The sequence below is a fragment of the Cnephaeus nilssonii genome, assembly GCF_951640355.1.
Source record: "Cnephaeus nilssonii genome assembly, chromosome: 10".
NCBI lineage: Eukaryota > Metazoa > Chordata > Mammalia > Chiroptera > Vespertilionidae > Cnephaeus > Cnephaeus nilssonii.
Window position 1 is genome coordinate 15,347,555 of NC_137081.1, and position 26,427 is coordinate 15,373,981.

The 26,427-nt window shown below is 39.6% G+C and overlaps 1 protein-coding gene across 5 annotated transcripts in view; it reads left to right on the forward strand.

Moving 5' to 3' along the window:
• Window positions 1–26,427, forward strand: part of UNC80 (unc-80 homolog, NALCN channel complex subunit) — a gene marked incomplete at both ends in the record, with an annotated part of 167,667 nt that overhangs the window by 71,122 nt on the left and 70,118 nt on the right. For 2 of the 5 annotated variants that reach the window (XM_079781820.1, XM_079781821.1), the window contains 6 exons: window positions 3,250–3,385; window positions 6,602–6,735; window positions 14,120–14,285; window positions 19,797–20,000; window positions 22,068–22,168; window positions 23,350–23,550. In XM_079781820.1, coding sequence (XP_079637946.1) covers window positions 3,250–3,385; window positions 6,602–6,735; window positions 14,120–14,285; window positions 19,797–20,000; window positions 22,068–22,168; window positions 23,350–23,550 — 942 coding nt within the window. Of the gene's footprint in view, window positions 1–3,249; window positions 3,422–6,601; window positions 6,736–14,119; window positions 14,286–19,796; window positions 20,001–22,067; window positions 22,169–23,349; window positions 23,551–26,427 lie in introns of all 5 variants that reach the window. The other 3 variants (XM_079781822.1, XM_079781823.1, XM_079781819.1) reach the window with 2 other exon arrangements.

The following is a 26,427-nucleotide window of genomic DNA, read 5'->3' on the forward strand; positions in this document are numbered from 1 at the left end:
ATATAAAAACACCCCCGCCGGCAACCCCTCCTCAAATTTCTATTTTTGTTAATGATTCCACCATCATCTAAAAGACAGCCTGTGAACATATTCCAAACCTCCTTCCCTTATTGATTCTACCCCCTCCACATCACTAATGCCCCTTGAGGCTGGATGACTAAAGCATTTTCCCATTTGGTCTCCTCCCCAAGTCCTACACACTGCTAGTAAAATGATCTCCCTAAGGCATAGCCCATCTAAAAGCAGAACATTCATACTTATCTGCCAGCCTCCAGACTTGTCCCCTCCGATTCATTCTCCAAACTGCTGTCAGAGTGATTAGATGAAAATGCAAATCAGATGGTGCTTCCTACCCACTTGTAATGCTTCAGTGGCCCTTCTTTTCTCTGGGGACGAAACCCAAATTGCTTAGCCCGGCATCACTGTTCTCTCCACACCCTTCGTTCAAATCATATCAAGATTATGGATGAGGAAGGAAAATGAACTACTCTATCTAAAGAATATTTATCTCAATGCTTTGCATCTAAGAGGTGTTTGATAATAATAAGTTGTTACATTAATTTTTTTTATTTCTATTTATTTTAGAGAGGAAGGGAGAGGGAGAGAGAGAGAGATAGAAACATCAATGATGATAGAAAATCATCAATTGGCTGCCTTCTGCACACCCCACACTGGGGATTGAGGCCGCAACCCAGACATGTGCCCTGACTGGAAATCGAACCATGACCTTCTGGTCCATAGGTCGACACTCAACCACTGAGCCACACCGGCTGGGTTGTTACATTAATTTTTGACAGCAGGCTACATGGTTTGTCTTTGTATTTCTAGGCAAGTAGGACAGTATCCCTCGAATGATTGATAAGGTTTCTCCCCCACTCAGAAACTACCTTTCATCATCCTTCAGAGTGTAAAATGAAGTTCAGCTTCAAGAACTGTAGGCTCTGAGCCCAGCTCACCTTTCCAGCCTTCCTGCACATTATTTCCTCTTATAAAACTGTGCTTCAACCAGGTGGCTTACTTGTCAGTCTCTGAACACATCAGTGTATTTCCCTGGATCTTTTGGAACTCTCTATCTGGACTATCTGCTCTTTCCCTTCCCCACCCCCCAAAACACCAATTCTTCAAAAATCTATTGCAATGAGACTTTCCATGATTCTCCAAACTGAATCAAAGCTCTCCATCTTCTGAACTAATGAAGTCTTTCACTACTTAATGTGTTATTTCGGTATGTTAGTACCTTCCCAATAGACCAAGCATGTCAAACTCAAAGGCTAACACAGGCCAAGTAAACAAGGTTTAAGTTTATGTGGGCCACAAAAAAACAAAAGCTTCAATTTTCATAGAAACGTAGGTTTATTTAGAAAAGTATAGTTTAAAAAAAAAAAGAACAAGAGCAATGATAAAATTAATGTTTTCTTCCTGACACTTGGTATCTCTTCTCTGCTACTGTCTTTCCTACTTCGGGGGAAGTCGTATTCGCAGTGATTACTTTCAAAACTGACCCAAGGTGAATGTCAGTAATTCTGGATCTGACAGGAGACTTAATTTCCTTTCATAATTGTAAATAACTGCTCACACTGTTATATTGGGTGGGCCGCAAAAATATTCCTTGTGAACCTCTGTGGGTCACATGCGGCCCACGGGCTGTGAGTTTGATATGCTTGCCAATAGACTGTTAAGATCGGTGAGGCAAAGAGCAAAAGACATTGAATCAAACACCCTGTCTTGTGTTTGAATCCCAGTTCACAGCTTCCTAAGTAACCCTGAGCAAATCTTTCAACCTGTCTAACCTTCCAGTTCCCAAACATTGATCCTCTGTATGAAGGCATTTAGTATTACCCCAGAGAAGTTCATTTTTTAGCAACACTTTAACTTTTGGGAACTGTGGGTTTATCTTAAACCATTTATTTTCACATCCTGGGAGGATTGATATGAAATCTTTCCCCTTTGGACCTCATTATTCAGCTTGTTGGCTCCAGTCTAGACTCATACTGCATGCACCCACCTTTGGAGGGATCTTCAAAATAGTAACATCGGGACAAAGATTTTTGTTGAGGTGGGTTTTTTTGTTTTTATTGTTTTCTTTGCTTAAAACATCCCAGGCTAGTGGCTAAAATTTTAGGATCCTGTGATATCTCTTTACATGGCTTGCTTTCTTTTCATGTGGTTTTTCTGATTCCTCACTTTATTCTAGAGTTTAAGGAGACCTTTTTGTTTCCAGATAGTCAAGACATTCATACAGCTTGCATTTTTATTTAAAGAATTCTGGAAATATCTTTGTAATGTCAGTTTCCAGTAGTGAATGTAATTTCTTGTATGCCCAGAATTTAGTAACTTTTCTAAATATATGAAAAGAATGTTACAAGAAGAAAGGAAAGATTTAGCTGGAATTTTAGTCTTACTAGTACACAGAATAATCCACCTGGCAAACCCCAAGCTCATTTTAGCTATTTCCCTAACTTTTCTTCCTGTGCTTGTGTTCCTTCCACTGTTGCGTATGGTGTATAATTGGAATATAAAATAAATTAGATAGAGGTAGTTTACTTTCTCTCTTCTTAGGGAAAATTCCTTAATTATTAGTTCCATTAATACCTTATTTTAAAAAATATTGCCTATGTGTTGAGTTATTAAAAGTTATATTTTCAATATTGATGTTGGGTACTCTACCAAAAGAGTATTTCTTACTAATTTAGAGTATCATGGAGGAGGGAACAAATTCTATAAAAAAGACAATCAGTGCATATATAATGGCAGATAAAAATAAAATTGCAGTACCAGAATTCTTGCCAACCTCCAAACTCATTAGCATGACAATGACATTCTCATAAAATAGCATGATCAGGAGTACTCTGAGGAACGGTGACTTCTTATTTTTACTGCAACAAAATCTCCCAGGAAAGACTGCATACACCCTTATCTGAGAGACTGAGAGACCTATAAAATAAATAACCCTTAGGTAAATGAAAATATTTTCACTGAGTAAATGGGAAAAAAATTCTATGAGTATACCAGAGTATCATCCTAGTTCCTACAAGTATTTAGTCTGAATGCCCGTGGAGATAGCATCAGCGCCTTCCATCTCTGGATTTCCACATTAGAAAACCTGGTGGTAACAACACTATGGCAAACAGAGGAGGCTTATGCCGGAAGAACTTCCCACTCATTGGTTGTTTATGTCCTCTGTAACGTGAGAGCCTACTTTACAGTCTGAAATACTTTGTGCTGTTTCTTTTTTCCCCTCCATGGTAGGCAATTGGCGTCCGATTGAATGAGCTGTGCCACGGGGAAAGTGAGAGCCCAGCCAATCTGCTGGGTCTTATTTATGATGAGGAGACCAAGAGGAGACTGAGAAAGGAGGATGAGGAGGAAGACTTTTTAGATGACAGTAAGGAGACTCCCTTTACTACAAGAACCCCTGCTTGTAAGAACCTCTGCTTTAGGAGCACTTAATACTTCTTTCCTCTTTCATATTCTTACCACCTTCCCATGTCTCCCCACTGCGCCTTTCCCCCTATTCCCTGTGTATGGATGTAAAGCATGTGCATAAAGCCACACAGAGGAGAGGGCAAGAACCAGAAAGAAGAGACTAGAAGAGATAATAGGGGCAAAGAGTTGCAGGCCATCTGGAACTTCCATTGCTTTGTAGTCTCTGACTCATATTATTCATATTATTACACAAAGGTTAGTATTAGGCTTCTCTGAGAAAATTAAGCTGTGGAATATTATTGTCCCAAGAGGGGTTTGGTCAGATTTTGTGTTTTTTTTTATTGCTTTTGGAGATTAAAAAATAAAAGTTATACCAAACAAAATTGAACATGATATACTTCCCAAATCACTAACATATTGTAATTTTTAATCAGAGTATAATGCAGCATTTAACATTAAATTGAAATATTAAAAGATTCAGCTTGTTAGAACTATGACTATCTTCTACACTGTAGTGACGTATTACAATTATAATTGCGTTCTATCATATAAAAATAGAGGCACAGATTTCTGTACATCTCTCTCCAGAACAATTTTGTGCATATATGTGTTCTGTGCCATATGAGCTTGTATGTATGTGCACCACTGCCTTTTATGGAGCATAAAATTCCAATGTGATCATGGAATCAGTATCATTATTTGAAGACAATGAGGCCTCTTCCTCTTGACCTTCCCTACTGGTTTGAAACTCAAACTCCCTGATTATGTCTTAAGAGTTGTCCCTTGTTAAGTGATGCCAAACCTACTACATCCTTATAGTCATGAAATATAAAGACTATATGTCATGGCTAGACTATAACATTAGACAGAACTGAATAATAATAAAAAACATATTGTATTCTTTTCCACTTTTATATGAAGGATTTTTAAAAATCATTTTAAAAATCATTTTGCTCTTTCTCAGCCCTTATCAAATCAGACCTAGTTGTTGACAAAACACCAAATCCTGACGTCAGTCTTTCAGTCTAATGGCCAATAGTTGCCTCAATGATTTCATCAGGTTCATAGGACCTCTGCTAGAATGACTCATGGAATTGGGTCTGATTTGTAGAAGGCCTTTAGGAGTATTCAGTGATCACGGAACCTATTACAGGCCTGCCAGAAAACATCCCTACACTGCCCTGGGTCTCTCAGTGTCATTCCAGAACAGAGAAGAGCCAAGGCAACATCAGGTGGACATATCCTCATAGACCAAAATGAGTTTGAGTCTTCATGAGACCACCTAAGTACCATTTACCAGTATATTATACCTGGTATATTAGCTTTTCTGTGAGCTTATGCATTACTCAGTCCTTGTTCATTGTAACAGAACATTTGAGATGATAGTGATGAGAGGCCCTGGACTAAGACCAAGCTTATTGTGTCTAGGATGGACAAGAAGAATCTAGATGAAAACTCAGAAGTAAAAGGACCAATCCATAAGTTTATGCTGAATATCTAGCCTTTAATTATTTTTAAAAAACCATTGCACATCCAGGCAATTTCTAGAGTCATGTAGGCTCCATCAAACATAGATTGGAATGTCTGGTTTCATTCAACATTCAAGTCAATACATAGCTCATCCTGCATTTAAAAGATAATCATGGTGCATACATGTATCAGTCTGGAAATTATAAATGAGTTTGTCCCTTACATTTTTAAAAAGAGGCAATGTGCCCAGCCAGCATGGCTCAGTGGTTGAGCATCGACATGAACAGGGATGGAACAGTCTAATTCTAGGTCAGGGCACATGCCCGGTTTGTGGGCTCAGTCCCCAGTGTGGGGTGTGCAGGAGTTGGCTAATCGGTGGTTCTTTCTCATCATTGATGTTTCTGTCTCTCTCTCCCTCTCCCTTCCTCTCTCAAATCAATGAAAAAATATTTTTTTAAAAGAAAGGTGCTTTACTTAAAATAAATAAATAAATAAATAAATAAATAAATAAATAAAATTAAAAGAGGCAATGTTCCCCAGCCACATACTACCTTTGGAGAGAAAATACTGGTTTTCATGAGGAAACAATAGCCAGATATCTTCAGAAAGACCATAATTTCCTCCTACTGTCAGTATAAACCATGAAGTATATATTCTATTCAATTAAAAAAGCCTATCACATGGGAAATCTTTTAGAGGTATTTTTAACAATGTTGCTATGCAATGATATTGCTTGCTCAATGATGTAATTCATTCAAAATAGATAACCAGGGCATGTGCCCTGATCGGGAATTGAACCGTGACCTCCTGGTTCATAGATTGATGCTCAACCACTGAGCCATGCTGGCTGGGCGATAACTGCTTCCTTTTATGAGAGACAGAACTCTGCATGGCTTTGGTCTTCTTTTTAAGTAATCAATGTATTTTGCTTGATTTGTGACGATATGTATCTGAGAGTTTTAAATCCTGAGAATTTAAAAAGTCTCTATGGTACCAACTTGGACATTATCTGCCTTTAGAGAAAAATCTATTACTTGAATTATGGTGGATGCAATGTTTTATTCATTTAAAGATCAGTATGCTTTAGAGCAATGGAGGATATTTGCATACTTCTAGTGTAGCTTTACTTTAATCCGACAGGCTAACTTGCATCAATTGGATGATAGAGGTGATCAAGTATGTCTTATCAATGCTACAGAAACATATCTGGCCCTGAACTGAAACAACTTCACTGTCCTCAGAATATCAAGAGAGATGTCTCTGATAAAATGAATCAGCAGGACTTTTCTAGTTTCAAATCTACTTCATTGCCATGTATATAGTCTAAATCTGATTGAATAGCGATAGGAAAATCTTTCAAAACTGCCTTCCCATTTCTGTTTTCATCAACAGGCTGAATTTTGTTACTCTATGAGGCAGTAAGGAGAATAATTTAGTGCTCGATTGCTATTTTAATACTAGGGCACTTGTTATAGAATTACAAGCTGGAAAAAGAGAGAGGTCTGTTAATGTATAGATTGTGGTAAAGGGAATAGGTAAATTGAACATGTATAGGCAACATTCTCATATGCACTTTCATTTTGGACATGCTCAGGTAACTTTCTCATATGCAATTTGATTTTACACATGTGTAGCTGTTTCCATTAAACCACGCCTCTCTGTAGTTTAGTTTGTTGACTCATGAAAGAACGCTCTCATTCCACAGGTACTGTGAACCCCTCTAAATGCGGCTGCCCCTTTGCCTTGAAGATGGCAGCGTGCCAGCTGCTGCTGGAGATTACCACCTTCCTGCGAGAGACCTTTTCTTGCCTGCCCAGACCACGCACTGAGCCTCTGGTGGTAAGAAAAGCATGCGTTTTAATAACCAGGCTACTTGGACAGAGTAAGACATGTAACGAGGTCCTGAGTATGCACATTTTCTTTAAATGCCCGATGGCCAAATGTATGCTATAATTCAAAATTCAACCAAGAGATTTTCTTTGTTTTTAAATTAAATTTATTGGGGTGACATTGGTCGACATGAACATATAGGTTTCAGGTGTGAGTTTCTATGTTACAAGATCTGTATATTGCACCACGTGCCTACCACCCAAAGTCAAATCTTCTCATGTAACCATATATGAAGACCCCCTTCTCCCCCCACCCCCTTCCTTCTGGCAACCACCATAGTGCTGTTTGTGTTCACAAGTTTCAGTTTTGTATCCCACATATGAGTGAAATCATACGGTTCTTAGCTTTTTCTGACTGACTTATTTCACTTAGCATAATGTTCTCAAGGCCCATCCATGTTGTTGCAAATGGCGCTACTTCCTCCTTTCTTATGGCTGAGTAGTATTCCATTGTGTATATGTACCACATCTTCCTATCAAGTCCTCTATCGTAGGACACTTTGGTTGCTTCCATGTCTTGACCACTGTGAATAATGCTGTAATGAGTGCATATATCTTTGCAAATACATGATTTCAAGTTTTTTGGGTATATACTGAGGAGAGGGATTGCTGGGTCATATGGTAGCTCTATTCTTAATTTTTTGAGTAATCACCAGACTGCTTTCCATAGGGGTTGTACCAGTCTACATTCCCACCAGCAGTGAATGAGGGTTCCCTTTTTCCACAACCTCTTTAACACTTGTTATTGCTTGTCTTGTTGATAATGGCTACTCTAACAGGTGTGAGGTGGTATCTCATTGTAGATTTTCATATATAAAAATAAAATTTGCTCTATTAAAAAGTAACTCTCAAGTTGACCTTGAAATCACAAAATATAGCACCACTAGGTAAAATGTTTGATTACTGTCAGTAATGCTACAATGTCTAAGAATGTGTAGGTTCCTTTACACCACAAGCTATGAGGAGTTTTCTAGCCAGCCTTTCTTAATACCTACTGCTCATAAATCCACATAGAAGTGTGCTTCCAATGAGTTTTATTATTTAAATTACTAGAGGCCTGATGGACGAAATTCGTGCAAGGGGCTCAGCCCTTGCAGCCCCGGCTGCATCGGCCGACCCTCACAGCCCCAGCTTCGTCTGGAAGGTTGTCCGGAAGGTCATCCAGACGGTTGTTCTGCTGTTCAGTCTAATTAGCATATTAGCTCTTTATTATATAGGATGGGCAAAAAGACTTCTTTATCCCACCAGTGTGGCTCAGTAGTTGAGTGTCGACCTATGAACTTGGAGGTCACAGATCAATATCCAGTCAGGGCACATGCCTGGGTTGTGGGCTTGATCCCCAGTTTGGGGTGTGCAGGAGGCAGCTTATCAATGATTCTCTCATCATTGATGTTTCTATCTCTCTCTCCCTCTCCCTTCCTCTCTGAAATCAATAAAAATATATTTTTTTTAAAAAAGACTTCTTCTAGCATTTAGCATCTAAATATCCCTAAACATATATTTTATTCCTCCAGCATTTCTTATGAATGGGCAGAAAAATACATGTACACACACAAAGACACACACACAAAGACACACACATAGAAACACATACTAAAACACACAGGCACACACACACATACTTGTACCATCAGGGCCTGATTTGTTTAACAAAATAAAAACACTGTAAGAGCCAGAGTCTTGAGAGAGCTTATGGGACAAGGACACACCTCAGAGCCGATCACTTTGGGCCCTTAGTTCTCTAATAGGCACTGAGTCTCCAGTGGTTTTTTCAATGTAGGCGTCATCCAGCCAGAGCTGAGGAGCTAGACAAGTTCTTTTCTTCCCTTTATACAAGGCTCACGCTACTCTACCAGAAAAAGTGTTGCACTAACAGTCTATGTGCTTTCATTTAAGTGAATTTTATAATCTACGAGCTTTCACAATATTTTAACCGAATGCAACATGAGCAAGCCATACTCTAATGCTGGTGGGGCCAAAAGAATTTCTGCTCTGGGATTCCTGAGTGGTGCCTCGCTCTCTGGTCTTCCAGGTCTGCAAAGCCTGTTTCCTCGCACTAAAACATAAAGTGGATATTTTTGAATTGGAAACATGTCTGGGTAAAATGTATGTTTGTAAGATAAACATACCCACATTTGGAATGTGAAACTACATGATTTGGATATTGAAAAAAGCAGTTTTTCTATTGCTCTTGCTTAATTTTATATTAACCCGGGCCTCTAATTTTCTGAATTAACTTTACTATTATATTGAAACTACTCTATAAAAATCAAATCAAGACCACCATTTAACACAGATGTGTAGTTTAAAATCAAGTATGATAAAATATCTGGTCTGTAAGAATCTGTCAGTGTTACCAACATTCTAATTATACTGGTCTTTATAAGCACAGTAGTGTATCTATTTTTTTTTTTTTAATCCTTACCTGAGGATATTTTCTCATTTATTTTAGAGAAAGTGTAAGAGAGAGGGAAAGACAGAGAGAAACATCGATGTGAGAGAAACACATTGATTGATTGCCTCCTGCATGGGCCCAGGCCAGGGAGGAGCCTGCAGCCGAGGTATGTGCCCTTGACCAAAATTGAACCCAGGACCCTTCTGTCCGCAGGCCGACACTCTGTCCACTGAGCCAAACTGGCTAGGGCAGCAGTGTATCTATTTTTAAGTTTTCAGGTTTTAATTGGCCACCATTTTGATCTGTTGGGATTTAAAAAGAGAACCTTAAAGTTTGATTCCATTATTTTTGTTTTCCTTTCAATTTCTATAAAGCTATAGTTTAATAACGCTTATTATTACAACAAATTTATTCTTTAATGAGTCACATCTTTTAAAAATTACTGTATAACTGGCAGGCCAGTAGGAAATGCCAAGAAATTAATTTAAAACAGAGCCTGCAGTCATTCAGGCAATGAGAGGAAAGTTTTCACTGCTAGATTGCCTTTAGCAAGGTCTTAGAGATCTTTTATTCATTACATTGGGATTTTCACTGTCAAGTGTAGGTTTATGTATTTTAGGAGGATATGACCTTTATAGGATAAATAAGAAAGAAGCTTTTTTTCATGCGTAATCGATTTAAATATAGTTGATGGTAAAAACAAAAACAAAAAACACCTCAAGTCACATCCTAACCTACCATAGAAAAAGCAATGAGTATCATCAAACTATCTTACCAACACAGCTGCTGAAAATGCTTGAAATTGTTTTTTAAGAAATTATATTAAATAGTGAATCTATCAAGCTAAGCATAAATACCACCAAAATTAAATATTCTAAAGTTTTAACAAAACATTTGTTGCAAGGGTATTTTTAGATCTTCGGAATATTTTATTAGTTTAGTAACATGTTTAATAGCAGTAAAAATAAATAGCTACCATAACACAGAATAATAAAAGAATAACAGTAAAATAATAACATTAAGAGGTAAAAATATTCAATACTCTGAGGCTTGGGGATGGGAGATCAGGAACATAAACTTTCTACCTAGAAGAAAAGTCTTTCTAATAGAAATACCCTAAAACAGATTTCACTGTGAAATATTTATTTGACAAAGTCTTAGTTATATCCAAAAATGTGGGAGAGAAAGCAAAAGAACCTTAAATACAATAATTAAAATAACAGTTAATTTGTTTAACCACGCTTATTTCTTAGACAGGGTCAGGAAATCCCAGTAGGCCCTCACTGCATTAGTGGGTAATACAGTTCAAAGAAAAGAAAAAATGATATCGAAAGGTATTAAAATGTGCTAAAAAATATTTTTGCCAACTTAACTATTTTTTTCTAGATAAATCCCTAGATGCAACTTAATTAATGTGTTTTTTCCCAAAAATAACTCTTCTTGGTAGCATTTTAGTCACTTTTTATTAACCATACAAGTAAATCATGTCTTTAAAAAAAGAAAAAGCAGCATTTATACAAGATTTATAATCTAAAGAGCATAATAATCAAAATGTTCTCTAAATATTAACTTCCAAACTTGAGAACAATAAACAAATATTTTTAAAGGAATTCTGTGTGTGAAATTGTTGATCTATTAAAATATTTCCTAATTGAATTATTGAAACCAATAACCAATGACCAAGCCACATAGAATTAAACAAATAATTCTCATGATGCACAAATGAGTTCATAATAAAGAGAAAGACAGAAAGCAAGCCTCTGTACATCTATATTCATTTATTTAGGAAAGCAGCATATTGGATGCTTTTGTGCAAGACTGTGCTGGAAGCTATACCAACTGTACCCATGGGATTCAACAAATCAGATTATAAAGAATATACTGCTGAACTCCAAATGTTCCTAAAGCTAACAAAAGTAGAAGCAAAACACAATTTACATTTATTTATGATAAACTGATGACTATTTATTGAGAGTAAGAGTGGGGCTGGGGTGATACAGAGGTGAATATATTGTAACAGGAGAACCAACAATGCAAAACTATTTCCTGAAGTGAAATATAAGCATGGCCCTGAGAAAGGAGCAGAGGGTTGCTCTGGCTGGTGTGGCTCAGTTGTTTGGGGCATCATTGTGTACACTGAAAGATGGCGGGTTCCATTCCTGGTCAGGGTGCGTACCCAGATTGCAGGTTCAAGCCCCAGTCAGGGCACGGACAGGAGGCAGCCAATCAATGTTTTTCTCTCTCTGTTTCCCTCTCTCTAAAATCAATAAAAAATGTATCCTTAGGTGAGGAAAATAGGAAGGAAGGAAGGAAGGAAGGAAGGAAGGAAGGAAGGAAGGAAGGAAGGAAGGAAGGAAGGGAAAGAAAGGAAGGAAGGAAGGGAAAGAAAGGAAGAAAGGAAGAAAGAAAGGAAGAAAGAAAGAAAGAAAGAAAGAAAGAAAGAAAGAAAGAAAGAAAGAAAGAAAGAAGAAAGGAAGGAAAAGAAAGGAGCAAAGGGTATGGTAGGCCAAAAAAAGGAGTGGAAAAATCCGAAGAACCTTTCTGGAGGAGGTCACAATGAAATGTAGCTTTGAGAAATAGGTGGTACTTTTGACAAGTAGATAAAAGGAAAAATTAGAAGAGATAACTAGTTTTGAGAATCAGAATTGTTATTACTTTTTATCCCAACTAAGAAATTTTATCTCATTAAATTTGCCTACCAAAATATAAAGTAGGTTACATTATTTTTTAAAAGAGATTAATTTCAGAGAAGCAATTAGACCCTAGAATATTTTTTGGCAATGTTAAATAAATTCTATGTAGTTCCTTTATTTTTCTTGATGTGATACAATTTTTTGAGCATGAAAGTGTAACTTCTGTTCTTAACCTAAAGGGAAAAAAATGTAGGCTATAAAATTTATTGTTAGTAATTAAAAATCTGAGAGTTGAATATTGGTGCAAACTGAGTTTTTAAAAATATTTTTTCATACCTATTTGAATCATAGGGCGTATCCTACATAATAAAAAGGTAGTATGTAAATTACCATCACTCCGCTACGCCCACGATTGGGCCAGCGGGAGACACAGGGGGCGGGACTCGGGGTGGCTGGGGTGGTGATTGGGCCGGCAGGACGCTGAGCTTGCGTTGCCAGCGGCTGCGCGAGCTCAGAGTCTGCGCCATGGCTGTGCTGTGGCACAGACGGGCCTCTGGGGCAGCGAGCCGGGCGTTTGGAGGTTTGGAGGCGGCGCGGGTGGGCGGGCGGCGCGGCTCCCGGGGGAGGAGTCTGGCGGCAGTTGGGCCGCAGGAGCATGTGGCGGTGTCCGGTGTCCGCAGAGGACGCGGGTTTCCACGAAGGCAGAGGAGGCGGCGGCGGCCCCAGCCTTCCTGGGCGGGAGGCGAAGGCAAGACCCCTGCCTGGGCTCCGGCCGCAGGAGGACCACGCCCCCGCCCCTCCTCGCCCTAGGGGCCCAGGGACTTCGGAGCTGCTGGCCACACCGGTCCCCAGCGGACAGACAGCCTACATGTGCATGATTCAATCATGCACTGGGCCTCTAGTTATATCATAATTAGAAAAATGCTTTCTAAAAATCAAGTTGGCATTTTATATATCTTTTATCAGATCCTCCAAACGTGTTTCATAGATTAATAATTAAATCTGATCTTCAGCCTGAACTAATTGTCATTTGAAGAACAGGTCAAATTTTCAATTTGGGACCTCACAGGCCAAACTCCTACTAAATATTTACACTCCTCAAGGTTTACTTTCAGGTATGGGAACATTCTGTTCATGAGCAGACAGTAATGGAACTCCTTATACTGAGCTGTGCCTAGAAGGGAAAGAGAAATTCTGCCAGTGTATGATCCTGTTTTGTGCTTCTGGCCCTCACACGTGAGATTTCTTAAACCTGACTTTCCTTTACCCACTTAATTGCTGAGCTAACTTTACTTAATCCTCAAACTTAATTCCCGCATTACTTCTGTATTTGTTTTCTATTTCTGCTATAACAAACTACCACAATTTCGGTTGTTTAAAATAGTCGAATACATCATCTTATAGTTCTGGAGATCAGAAGTTTTACACGGGTTTAACCAGATTAAAATCAAGGTGTTAGCAAGACCGCACACATGCCTTTCTGGGGCTCCAGGGAAGAGTCTGTTTCCTTGATCTCATTCCATCTTCCAGAGGCCACCCATTCTTAGCTCATTGCCTCTTCCCCATCTTCAAAGCCAGCAACTTAACATCTCTGTCACCCTTCTTCCGTAGTTAGATCTCCCTCTGACCACAGCCTGGAAAAGCTTCCCACTTTTAAAGATGTGTGCGATTAGGTTAAGCCTACCTATTCCAGGATAATCTTCCATCTTAGTCATATGAGCAAAGTCCCTGTTGCAATGTAAAGTAACATGTTCACCAGGTTCCAGGGGCTAAGGCATGAACATCTCTGGAAGGTCATTGTTCTGCCATCCACGGCCTCCAAGCATGGTTTCTAAGCTCCTACTCTGTCTCTCAGCCTTGGAATTTATCACTTGTTTGCCTCCTCACTCTCTACCTTGGGATTCTGACTTCCTTTAGGACAAAAACCACTTCTTTTTATCCCCCAGTACTAACACATTCATACTCAATGCGTAATTATTTAATAAACAGATAAATACCAATTTCAGTTAAAACCATGAACAAAGAATTAGAAGGTAAGTTTGTTCTAAATTTGGAATGAGGTCTGTGCTTTTGGAAGGTGAAGCATGTGAGGAAAAGTGAAAAACTGGGTTAGGGAAGTCTTTTGTTGTCGTTTTTTTAACTCAATGACTATTATTTTGGCCACAGTCTACAATCTGCATTAGATAAAGGCGATTGGGGCTGTTTAAATGCAATTCTATGCAATTCAAAACCGAGGGAGGTTTGCCAGGAGACCACTGCAGTGCTGGGAGATGCCAGCATTCATGTGCTCCCCGCTGACATTTCAGGACCTGGAGAGCTGCAGGCTTCGTTTGGATCCTGAGTTGGACCGACACAGATATGAAAGGAAGATCAGCTTTGCCGGGGTCCTGGATGAAAATGAAGACTCAAAGGATTCCCTCCACAGTAGTAGCCACACCCTCAAATCCGACGCAGGTGTTGAGGAGAAGAAAGGTATGGAAAAGCAAGGATTGTTTCATGTTTCAGGGTTTCTTGTAGAATATTTGGTCTGGGGTCTAACCTACAGAATTGTCTACCCAAAGACGTCCAAAACGGCTGGCTCCGTACAGTACTGTGTCCGTCCAATGAGGTAGGAAACCATTCTGGTTGGGAGCTGGACTCTTCAGTCAGAGAGGCTCAGGTTCTAATTCCAGCTCAGCAGCTCTCCATATCTCACTGAATCCAAGATGCCATCATTCATACGATGAAACATTACTTTATGTACCAACAGAAAGGGAAAATACTCCCATTCAGCTCTTACACGATACTTTCTTACTGCTTAGTTTGTGTTTCATTCTTATCGAAAAAAGAATTTCAGACTTAATTAGATGTAAAATTTTATTTTCAGTCTATATCGTTCTTGTGCAGCCAAAAACAGGTAAAACTTTAATGGTTTCTAAACTATCCTCAGAGTTCAAATTTCTTAATCACTTTACAACTCAGAATTGTCAATGTCCATGGTTTGTTTGTTTTTAAGGATGATGCCCTGTGGGTCATCAGAATGTTAAGAATACAGTATTTTCAAATTAGTCTATTAAAGAAGTAAAGCTATTGGTGCTAGGTACTTACGGAAAGGTTCGGTTGTATGAGGCTAGCCTACCTTCAATCCCTGCTTCTGGAATATTGCCAAACACATCTGACGGACATCTCACCCACTCCTCCACTCAGCTACCATTTCGCTCCTTGGAGTTAAAAGACACTGATACCCGTTCCGTAAGGTTTGTTGCTGATGCTTTAGATGTTCACATGGATACGAGCAATATCAAACGTGTCACAACTGCCACGTGGCAACAGGGATGTTAAATTTTTGCCAACTGTAAGACAAATGTCAATTTCAGGTATGTAAAAATGTGAAAAAAATGTGCATCTTAAAATGCTAAAATATAGTAACTAGCTGTGTGACCTTGTCCAAGTTAATTACCTCCTAAGTCACCGTTTTTCTTCTCTATAAAATTGGGTTAATAACACCTACCCTATTGTGATGTTGAAAGCTTTAAATGAGACTATGCAAATAAAACATAAACTCAGTACTTGGCACATAATAGGCACACAGTAAATAATTGTCATTTTTTTAAAATATCATGAGCTGAAGTAAAGATTGCAAAGTTTTAAGTTGCTCTCTAGAGATTCCTTTAAACTTTTAACTTCTCTATCTGATTTTTGTTTCTTAAATTCCACTGCATATCAGTGTTCTTCTAGTGAATTTCAATTAAAAGACCATCAGCACATTTGTAGAAAGAGTCAAAGATGATTTTATGGACTTAGTACTTTCTAGTGTCCAATAGACAATGACTCCATGAATGTTTGATGATTTAAGGCAGTGGTTCTCAACCTTTTTGATAGGTTGAGAACCGCTAGCAGGGTCGCCTAAGACCATCGGAAAACACAGATATTTACATTACGATTCATAACAGTAGCAAAATTACAGTTATGAAGTAGCAACAAAAGTAATTTTATGGTTGGGGGTCACCACAACATGAGGAACTGTATTAAAGGGTCGCGGCATTAGAAAGGTTGAGAACCACTGATTTAAGGAATGAACAATCTTGAAAAGAATAGCCCTAAACAGAGAAAACATAAAATCTTTTAAATATTTAAAGACTTTAAAACCTTTCATGGAATGGACATACACAGAATTATTTTCTAATATTTCAAGATTATAGTCATGGCATTTTAAAAATGCAAGTAATTGTTATATCATAATGAACTTATGGTGAACCAAATTTTTTTAGCCAAATCTTAGCAATTTCTGCACATGAAGAAGTACCAAGTCAATATATTTTTAAATATTCCTGCTTCAGATAAGGATAACTACGTATGATGAGAAGCTTCCATCTTCTAAGCATAGCCCAAGGGGATATTTTTGGTCCATTCAAAGTTATTATGCTAATTATTAAAGTAGCTGAAATAAAAGTTTCTAATACATAGTTAACTTGAGCTGAGTAAATTCTACACCATTTTAAAAAATAAAATATCAGGTTAATTTTAAGGACACTTTAATTTCATGATTATTGTTGTATAAATTGCTCTTAATATTCAAAGACTCAAATGCTTAGTATTTTTTCTTTTCATAGAATAGCCATGTTAATATATGAAAGTTGTTTAATAAGTAAAGCACAGAAGACTGAAACTATAAATAAAATGAGAACATAGCCATAAAATATCATTTACCACTCAGCAACAATCTCCTTAAGGTTCCTAAATATTCCTTAGTCCTTTTGATAAGCAGATTCAAGCTGCTAAATCAATGTGAAAATGGGGACCATGGGGACCCTGCTAACTTAGATTATAAGAATGTTATTTAAATTTTCATACCATCTGTTTATATTAAAGCAAAAAATGTAAGTTCTTGAAATAAACAACCTGGGGACAATTCAGACTCTACCGAGGAAAACTAATGTGAAATAATTTTTAAACTAAAAATTTCTGCCTAAAATCTCCAAGCTGGGTGTCAAATCATTTCACTCAGATTCCAAATACAAACCAAGACAGGTATTCCAATGCACAAGACATTTCTTATCAATGGACAATCACCTATTGAGCACCTACTAAATGCGAGGCACTATTACATTTTCTCAGAAAACAGCCATGAAGAGGAAAATTTTCCAACATATGTTTTAGTTTATATTAGCTAAAAGTTAACAACATAATAGAGAGTAACACTAAATACTTTTTAATAGAGATGAGTTGTATAAAAAAACACAAATTAGGGTCAGAGAATTGGTAGTGACCTAGAGTTGGGGGAACTGTTGTTCAGAGAAGGACCCCATAAGTGACGTTGAGAAGAGACATGTACCATGTGAAGGAGCCAGTCATGCAAAGGGCTGAGGGAGGAGATTTCCAGCGGCAGCAGTGAGAACAAGGCTCTTGTGCAGGAATGAACTTGGAGCATTTGAAGAAGGGCAAAAAGGCCAACATGGTTGGAAAAGAATGAGATGGGAAAGGTGGTAGAAGGGATGGGATCAGAGGGCAATTAAATGGAGTCTGTAGTTACGTTTAGAAACTTAATTCTACTTAGTGTATTAGAGATTGTTGGCAGGTTTTGACCAGAACAGTAACATAATATGTCTACATCTGATTTATGTATTTAAAAGATGAGTCGATCTGTGGGAGTGGGGGTCAGGGAAGCAGTTAGTTACATTAGTCTGGGGAATAGGTGATGGGGCTTTCAAAGCTCCATAAAACTTTCATGTGTGGAGCCAGCAGGACTTGTTAATGGATATAATGTGGAATGAGAAAAAAAGGGTTAAAGAGATGTTTTATCTAATTTAGATGAATCTGTGTCACTTTCATGCTAGTTCTTGTGTCATGGAGATAAAGACTAAAATTCAATGCTGTGCAATCTCAACTAATGTTTTTCAGGAACAATACCAAATCCAAACTCTAACTGCTGTGTCCTCTGTAAATAACCAATGCCATATTCCTTTTTTCTCTATTTTGTGTTTTTTTCCCAATCATTATTTATCCCCCCCATACCCTTTACACCTCCACGCCCCTCCCACAGTCACCACACTATTGTTGTGTCCATGAGTTCTTTCTCTCTCTTTTTTTTTTCCTTTTTTAAGTCAATGCCATAATTCTGAACACCAATTTTTCAGTGTTATCTCCAATTACCTTTCGTGATATAACAGGTTGTATTATGAAATCAGCCAAGAATGCTAAAGTATACCTCTATACAAATTAAGAAAAAAACTCTCATTTTTGTCTCTACTTCCCAATCTTCTTTGACATGAAATTGTATTAATGGTCACTAAAAATGATAATTATATTGTATTTCAAATTTATTTCAGGTAGGTCATAAAGTCTCAGTTAAGCCGAAATATAAATATTGAAAAAATACAGTGGACGAGTTGTGTGCTATAATTAAAATAGAGTAGTATGGTCTCTAGTCTTTATGGAACTTATCCAACTGTGCTGCAAGAATTTTTCTTCAGATGTGAACTTATATCCAGATGTGTTCATTGAGCTCCATGAGGTCTTTGCCAGCTGAATGGTGATAATTTTCATCCCTCTCAATTACAAGAGTAAATCAAAGATTAAACATTTCACATTATTCAACAGAAATTATTCTGGGCTCCTTTACATGGCATTAAAAGGAAACATTTCATTAACATCTTACAGAGCTGTGTGAGTTGTGTCCCAGCCACAGCTGAACTCTCCTGTGAGTGAGAAACCCGAGACTAAAATGCAATCTTCCCTATAGGGAGTTTAAAAAAATATTCATAGCTATGCCATAAATAACTCATTTGAAATCTTGTTCACGTCTTAATAAGGAAAGCTTACAAAAATGACCCCCTCCTGATAATGATGTTAGGCTCTGAAAACTCCATTCCACCCTTACAAAAATCAGTGTGTGACCACACCACATCCTCAGAAGGAAAGGCAAGAGGTGTGTATATGACAATGAGAAGTGAGGGCGCTTTTGGTGTAAAAAGTAGGTTTTAAAGATTTAACATGTTTTTTGTTCCCCTTTTATTTTCCTCACTGATGACTGTTTCTTCCAGAACACGAAAGATGAATAATGCATGTTCTCCTTGGTAGACAGAGACTGTAAGGTTGGCTCAGGGTGTGGCCACATGTGGACTCAAATCTCACCCAGCCTTTTGACTGAGAGGAGGCTGCTGTGAAATCACTAGGTGCATTGAAAATGGATCCATGTCCCACTCATGTTCACCCAAAGCACCCCAGTGAAACAGATCCTTTAGTGCCTCTGCTGACGGGCTGAGCGGAACCCACTGCTGACTGCTGGAGAGCGAAGCGTCTCTTGTGTTTATTTCTTTTTTTAAAAAAAATATATTTTATTGGTTTTTTTACAGAGAGGAAGAGAGAGGGATAGAGAGTCAGAAACATCTATGAGAGAGAAACATCCATCAGCTGCCTCTTGCACACCCCCTGCTGGGGATGTGCCCGCAGCCAAGGTACATGCCCTTGACCGGAATCGAACCTGGGACCCTTGAGTCCGCAGGCCGACGCTCTATCCACTGAGCCAAACCAGTTTCGGCGTGTTTATTTCTTAATGAGGTATTCCAAAAGGAAGGGGTTTGCATAACTCACGTGACTCTGCGAGTTCCATTTCCAGAGAAAAACAAAAACGAATGGTTTATGGTTCTTTTGAATCAAGCCATCATGTGATGTCAATGTCCTAACAGCCCTAGCAAATGCTGCTGCAAGGGCGCACTCATGCTTGTGAACCCGGGGCCAGAGAGGGAGCAGGCTGTTCCCAGCACCGATGAGCTATGTGTCCAAGAAGGAAGCTGCACCAGCCCTTCCTGGTGGACCCAGCCTCCTGCCTGCCCAGCAAACCCGCCTGGCTGCGGGCATGGGGGAAGCTCCTTGTCCAGACACGCTGCCCATCCCAGCCACCAGGGAGGAGGCTGTTCAGGGACGAGTTGGGGAGAGCTTGGACCGCACCCTGGCTGGGGAACCCTCAGGGGGGGAAAGCCCTATTTTATTCTTTCAATGCAGTTCCCAGCAGGAAGAACAGGATAGGAGGTTCCCGCCTGCTCCAGATTAAAGGAACCCGCAGTTTCCAAGTGAAGAAGGGGGGTTCCTTGTCCAGCATTCGCCGGGTCGGCAGCTTAAAGAGCAGCAAGCTATCACGGCAGGACTCAGAGTCTGAGGCTGAGGAGCTGCAGCTGTCCCAGAGCAGGGACACTGTCACTGACCTAGGTAACAGAGAGGAGTGGGGTGTGCAGGGACGCGGGGGGTAGGAAGACAGGGCCCAAATCCTGAAACAGCCGAAGTCCATTTTCTTACGCATCCAAAGGTGGAGGGCAGAGCCATAGGTTAGACCCGTGGTCGGCAAACTGCGGCTCTTTGGCCCCTTGAGTGTGGCTCTTCCACAAAATACCATGGCCTGGGCGAGTCTATTTTGAAGAAGTGGCGTTAGAAGAAGTTTAAGTTTAAAAATTTTGGCTCTCAAAAGAAATTTCCATCGTTGTACTGTTGATATTTGCCTCTGTTGACTAATGAGTTTGCTGACCACTGGGTTAGACCATTCTTTCAGTCTGAAAACCATACTACCCTTAGAGCAGGGCTGCCCAACCCTGAGTGGGCACATGAGTCACCTGGGAGTCTTGATAAGATACAGATTCTGTTTCAGTCTGGGGTGGGAGCCTGAGAGTCTAGACATAAAGCTGACACTTCCGGTCAAGGTCCACAGTCTGAGCAATGAGGATGTAGAGTATCTATTTGGGAGAGAAGACACTTTAATGACAAAGGCAGTTTTTTGAAATCGCGATGTTTCTTTAAAGCAAGACATAGGTATTCCCTTGGGGACAGCTAGCTAAAGGTCCTTTATGTTTTAAAGTCTCTATTTCACATTAAAAGCAACCAAAATATCAGAGAGGGGCGATTGTCTAGACCTGACAGATAGTGACCTTCAGCAAGTCAGTGTCTCAGTAATTTTTCTCCATCTAAACAATGGGAATAATTCTATTTGCTCCATGCCTACTCTGAAGGGATGCTCTAAAGATAAACCCTGAAGGTGAGGTCTATATACAACCAGAGCATTGGGGATGGAGATTGTCACGGTAGGATCCAAAGAGACTCTGAATCCCAAAATGTGTTAGTCCTATGGGCTCTGGTTATCATCTTAATAGAAAGGAAGAAGGTTAAGCAGGCATGCTGATAGGACTCACTAACTGCCTGGAATTTAACTATTAAGTAAAAGTGCAAGCACACTTTCTTTGTCATTCAGTCCCTATGTGAGAAGCAAAAGAGAAAGATCTCCTTTCTAGGTGAAATTGTGTCAGAAATCAGTCAGGAACTATCAATAAATTACCAATCAAGCCTGCGAAATCGCAGCTGAGTATATCTATGTGAAGTGAGTTTAAAATAGGAAACGTTTCTACACCCACGGACCCTTGCCTTTGAAAATAGCTAATTTATGTGTTAAGATTCAGCTTATGTTTTAAGGAGACAATAGAAGAAACCCCATGACTTCTTTTGGTTCAGGTTTGAAACTGAAGCGATATCATCAGTTAGTCTGGGGGTGGGGGAGAGATATTCAATTAATTGAATTGGTCAATTTAGCCTGACCAGTTGAGTCAAAATAGTCAGGGTAGAAGCATGGTTTTGTCATAGAAAAAACCCAAGAAAGCTTTTAGATATGAGGACAAAGCTTCAGTATGTAGTATGCTAAGTAGTGAATTCCCGAGAGGTATCTCCTGCATAGGTTCCCACAGAAGGAAATCCTTTTTGTCCACATTAGACACATTCGCTTTCAAATTCCCTTCATTTTTCCAAGGCACTTGCCCACCTTTGAAATAGCTCTGCCAGGAAAGCCAGGTGGTGGTAGGGACAGTAGCACCAGCCATAGGCACAGCAGTGGAGGGGGCAGTAACACTCTGTGTGGCCACTGCAGGTTGGTTGGTGTCCCTACTTAACTGCACCTGCGAGGTCTGGGCAGTCTGGAATGCATTTGGGCACACTCACCCAATAACTTGCTCATCTCAGCAATTCAAGGACTTGACCCTGTTTTTTCTCTGCTTCCGTGTCTAAAAACAGAAGCCACCTTCACGGGGGCCATAAATGTCTTTGTAATTGCCAGTGCAGCTGGTGGTGAAGGGAACACCTCCTATTAATATTCCTCCACTGAAATTGATGCTATGCCCTGAAACCCACTGGGCCATGGTAGTCTGCCCTGGGATTCAAAAGCATGGAGGACTGTACCATACCACGTGCTCTCCAAGGAGACCGAACAATGTAACCTCTCTTGGTATTTTTCTTTTGAAGAAGGGAGTCCGTGGAGTGCAAGCGAGCCCAGCATCGAGCCAGAAGGAATGAGTACGGCCGGCACAGAGGAAAATTACCACAGGAACATGTCGTGGCTTCATGTGAGTAGGAATCTCAGAAAGAACCCCGAGATCAATTTCTTTGGGCACCTGGAAAGATCCACGAGGGGAGGACAAAAGATTATACTAAAGCCACCAATCCAATTTAGTCTCCAAGAAAAACCAGAGGCTTATATTTCAGTGGAACCTCTCAGTATTCACTGTGAGTGGTGTTCTGCTGGGTAGTATTCTTTTTTAAGTTTAACTAAGACCAAGGGTTCTTTGTTATGGCTGACTTTTGGGTCACCTTAAGTCAGGGAAAAATCATGAATGGCTAGGCCAGATTGGTGGTCAACATAGCTTGAGTGACACAGGCAAGGCATCATGATCAGCTTTATACAGGTTATCACAGATACTGAGAGCAAGGCCATGGTGTTGGTCTTGAGTCTGCTCTCTATCCAGTATGGCATGCAGTCTCTCCCAGGTTAGGGGTTGGGGTGGGCTCTAGTTTCAGGAAGGGTGGAAGCATCCAGAGGATTACTCTATGCATATGTGACTAACGTTGTGGCTCTAGGAATGCTAATGCCTTTTGGGGAAGGCACTGAAGAGTTCACTCCTTATCTTAAAATAACTATTTTAAATCAACTGAGTTCTTTTCTGGAATCTAACTTGGGAAGTCTAGGAGATGTGAGGATTTGAGCCAGATCAAGCAAGCCACAAGCAAGGTGCTAGAATGGCCTAAAAGACAAAGAAAAATGTTAACTTGTGGAGAGAGGAAATAAAACTCTACAGTGGAGTTCAAGGCCCAGCTGAAGGTCATAGGTCAGGGTGGAAGATGCAGAACTGTGTTCAAGTTCCATAAAGGGGGCCTGGAGTTAAAGACCATCCCACAGCTATCAAAGGTCAGCCAAATCCCTTAGGGCAGAACTTCTCGTCAGTTTATGCTCTTCTATCTGGCTCCTTCTGAAATAGAAGAGCTGAAAAAAATACTGTGATATATTTCAGGGTCAGAATCTTCATAAAAAGATCTTTCTATCAAGTGGGAACGGAGGGAGCAAAAGAAGCCGAGTACATAAAGGCTTATACCTCTTTGTTCTCTCATGGGAATTATTGAATCATTGTGGTTTCAGGACCCATCGAGGAACATTGACATTCTCACTTTCCATCTCCCACCCCATATATACGTTCCTAATTTGTGTGTACCCTGGTGGCCTGGGTGAGTCTCAGTGACGTCTGTGTTTCAGGTCATGATCTTGCTGTGCAATCAGCAAAGCTTTATCTGCACCCATGTTGACTACTGCCACCCACACTGCTACCTGCACCACAGCCGCTCCTGTGCCCGGCTGGTCAGGGCCATCAAGCTGCTGTATGGAGACACCGTGGACTCCCTCCGGGAGAGCAACAACAACAGCAACGTGGCTCTCAGGGGCAAGAAGCAGAAAGAGGTGAGTGAATGATCAGTCAGTACAATAAAATGCCAGTTTCAGGGAAAATGATATTCTAATAATCTTTTATCTGGAAATAAAAGCTGCAGATCACTGTAGTTCTGTCATAGGCTACAGGTCTCCCTGATGCTGAGTAAAGGTAGAAGATGAGTGCAAGGAAGACAAATGATTGGTCTTCATGTCTGTGAAAAAACATGGGATCATTTCCAAGGTTTTGTCTTATTTCCATGAGTAAATATGAGCACATGGGGCGGTGGTAAGAAGTAGGTTATTGTGGTAGGCAGAATAATAGCCCCAAGTTGTGTGCATTTTAATCCCTGGAACCTGTGAATATGTGGCAAAAGGAAATTCGACTATGAGAATAAAGAATCTTATAATGGGGAGAGTAACCTGAATGATCCATTATAAGGGTCCTTATATGTGAAAAAAGGAGGCAGGAGAGGCAGAGAAAGAGATGTGACAACAGATGTAGAAGTCAGAATGAGGCAGGGCTGTGAGCCAAAAATTGCTGGCAGCCAGAGGCTGCAAAAGATAAGGAAGTGGATGATTCCCGAAAGTCTCCAGAAGGGATGCAGCCCTGTCAATCCATCGTAGACCTCTGACCTTCAGAACTGTAAGATAGTAAATTTGTGTTGTTTTAAGATAGGAAGGTTGTGGTCATTTGTTAAAGCAACAATAAGAAACTGATACCATTAAGTGGTATTAAGAAATAAATGGCCCAGCTATTCACAGATAAATAGATAACACAGTCATCTAGGTCAAATCAGACCTAGAAACTCCTTCAAGAAACGATTACATTTTCTAAGCATTCAGCTGCACTTTCCTGGCAGCTGAGCTGGCAGAAGATGAAGTCAGCAGCCGGGCTGCCCTGTTCCTGCCGGGAAAGCCTTGGGTTGCCCACCTGCCCCTGAGCAGGCATGATGGCCAAGACGCCCGACTGAGTGCCGCTGGCTGCCCAAGCAGCTGCTTCTCCCAAGTGGTTTTGCAAAGAGGTTTTTATAGAATACCTATTCATTTCAATAAGCATTCACTGTGCACCTGCTGTTGGCGCAGTATTAGGCCAGACATTCTGGGAGACATGAAAAATAAAGAAGTATGAGGCAGGACCTTTTGCAAGCCAGGTTTGGTGGCTTGGGGGAATGACAATTAGATACCAATTAAACAGAGAATATGAGTAAGAACAAAAATTTCACAGTTGAGTTGTGTAGCAATTTGTAATGTTTTAGCACTTGCAAAGGGATTTAAAAAAAAAAACTACAGCTTTTTATTATGAAAGCAACACAGGTTCATTGAAGAAATTTTGGATAATACAAAAGATCCTAAAGAAAAATATATGTATCTCATGCATCTCATTTAAATGTGCTAACTCATCTTCTGGGATAGGATCTTTTAGTCAGTTTTTTTTTTTTAATCATCTATGTGGGGATATAAAGCAGATACATATATTAACAAAGTGCTTTAGATTCTTACAAACCTTGTGCAAGAGATATTGTTCTCCCATTTTATAGATGAAAAAGTCAAGGCTCAGAGAGATGGGATTGCCCACAATTCACATCTATAACCTACTCATCTAGACTTTAATTTAGAAATATGGAATATCAAAGTCTTTTAACTATACTCTATTGCATCTCATGGTATTCAAACTACACAAATTCTGAGGGGAAAGCAGGTGTGGAATAGGTCAATGTGGGTACCAAACTGCATGAACTGCTACATGCTGGTATAAAAGAAAAAATATATATACACATGTGTGTGTATGCATATATACAGACATGTATATAGACAGATATACCTCAAACATACATAAATGACACTACATTCACAGAAAACCTATTTTCATTAGGTAAGTTCTCCTTCATACAAAAAAATTCCCTTAGCTTTAGTAGAAAACCATATTCTATTGGAAGTTGTAAAAGTAAACCAGCCTAAAATGAATGTTCATTGTTCACGCACTCTGAGATTTCTTTCAGCCGTATCTGCTCCAACCGTACCCTCACCTGTAAATTCATACATGACCAAACCCAAACATCCTTCAATATCCAACTTAAATTCCCCCTCCTTTCTGAAGCCTTTTCTGATCTCCCTAATGTTAACCACAGGGCATTCTGCAGGTGGATGGGTAATGTTATTTTCCTTCCCTCCTTTCTTTAAATGACACGGGCATTTACTTGTGCTTTTTTTTTTTTTACTTGTGCTTTATTGATAAATAAGGTAGGTTTTCATTAAAAAATATCCAGACAACGGAGAAAGGAGTGAAATATTTATAAAATTCAAGAATGTATGTTTTAAAATAATTGTAATGACCTGGGAAATATTTATTATAAGATCATAGTGACCCTCACACGGCAGGGGATTTTAGGCATTTTTATTTTCTTCTATATAGTTTTTTGTGTTGGTTTTCCAGATATTCTGCAATTTGCCTGTATTGTTTTATAAATAGAATAAAAGAGAGGTGCCACTTTCTTAAATTCTGAAATTACATGTGACAATCACTCTCTATATTTATTTATTTTTTTTATTTATTTTTTTAAATTTCTTTATTGATTAAGGTGTCACATATTTGTCCTCATCCCCCCATTCCCATCCCACACCCCTCCCCATGGATGCCCCAACCCCCTGTTGAACTTAACCATTGGTTAGGCTCTTATGCATGCACACAAGACCTTTGGTTGATCTCTCCCTTCTCCCCCCACCCTCCCCTATCCTCCCTCTGAGGCCCGATAGTCCGATAGATGCCTCCTTGTTTCTGGTTCTGTTCTTGTTCATCAGTCCATGTTGTTCATCATTTCCCCTAGATGAGCGAAATCATGTGTCACTAGAGATATACTTATAAGAATTGAATGTGCGACGAGCAATAATAGTTATGCTGACAGGCAA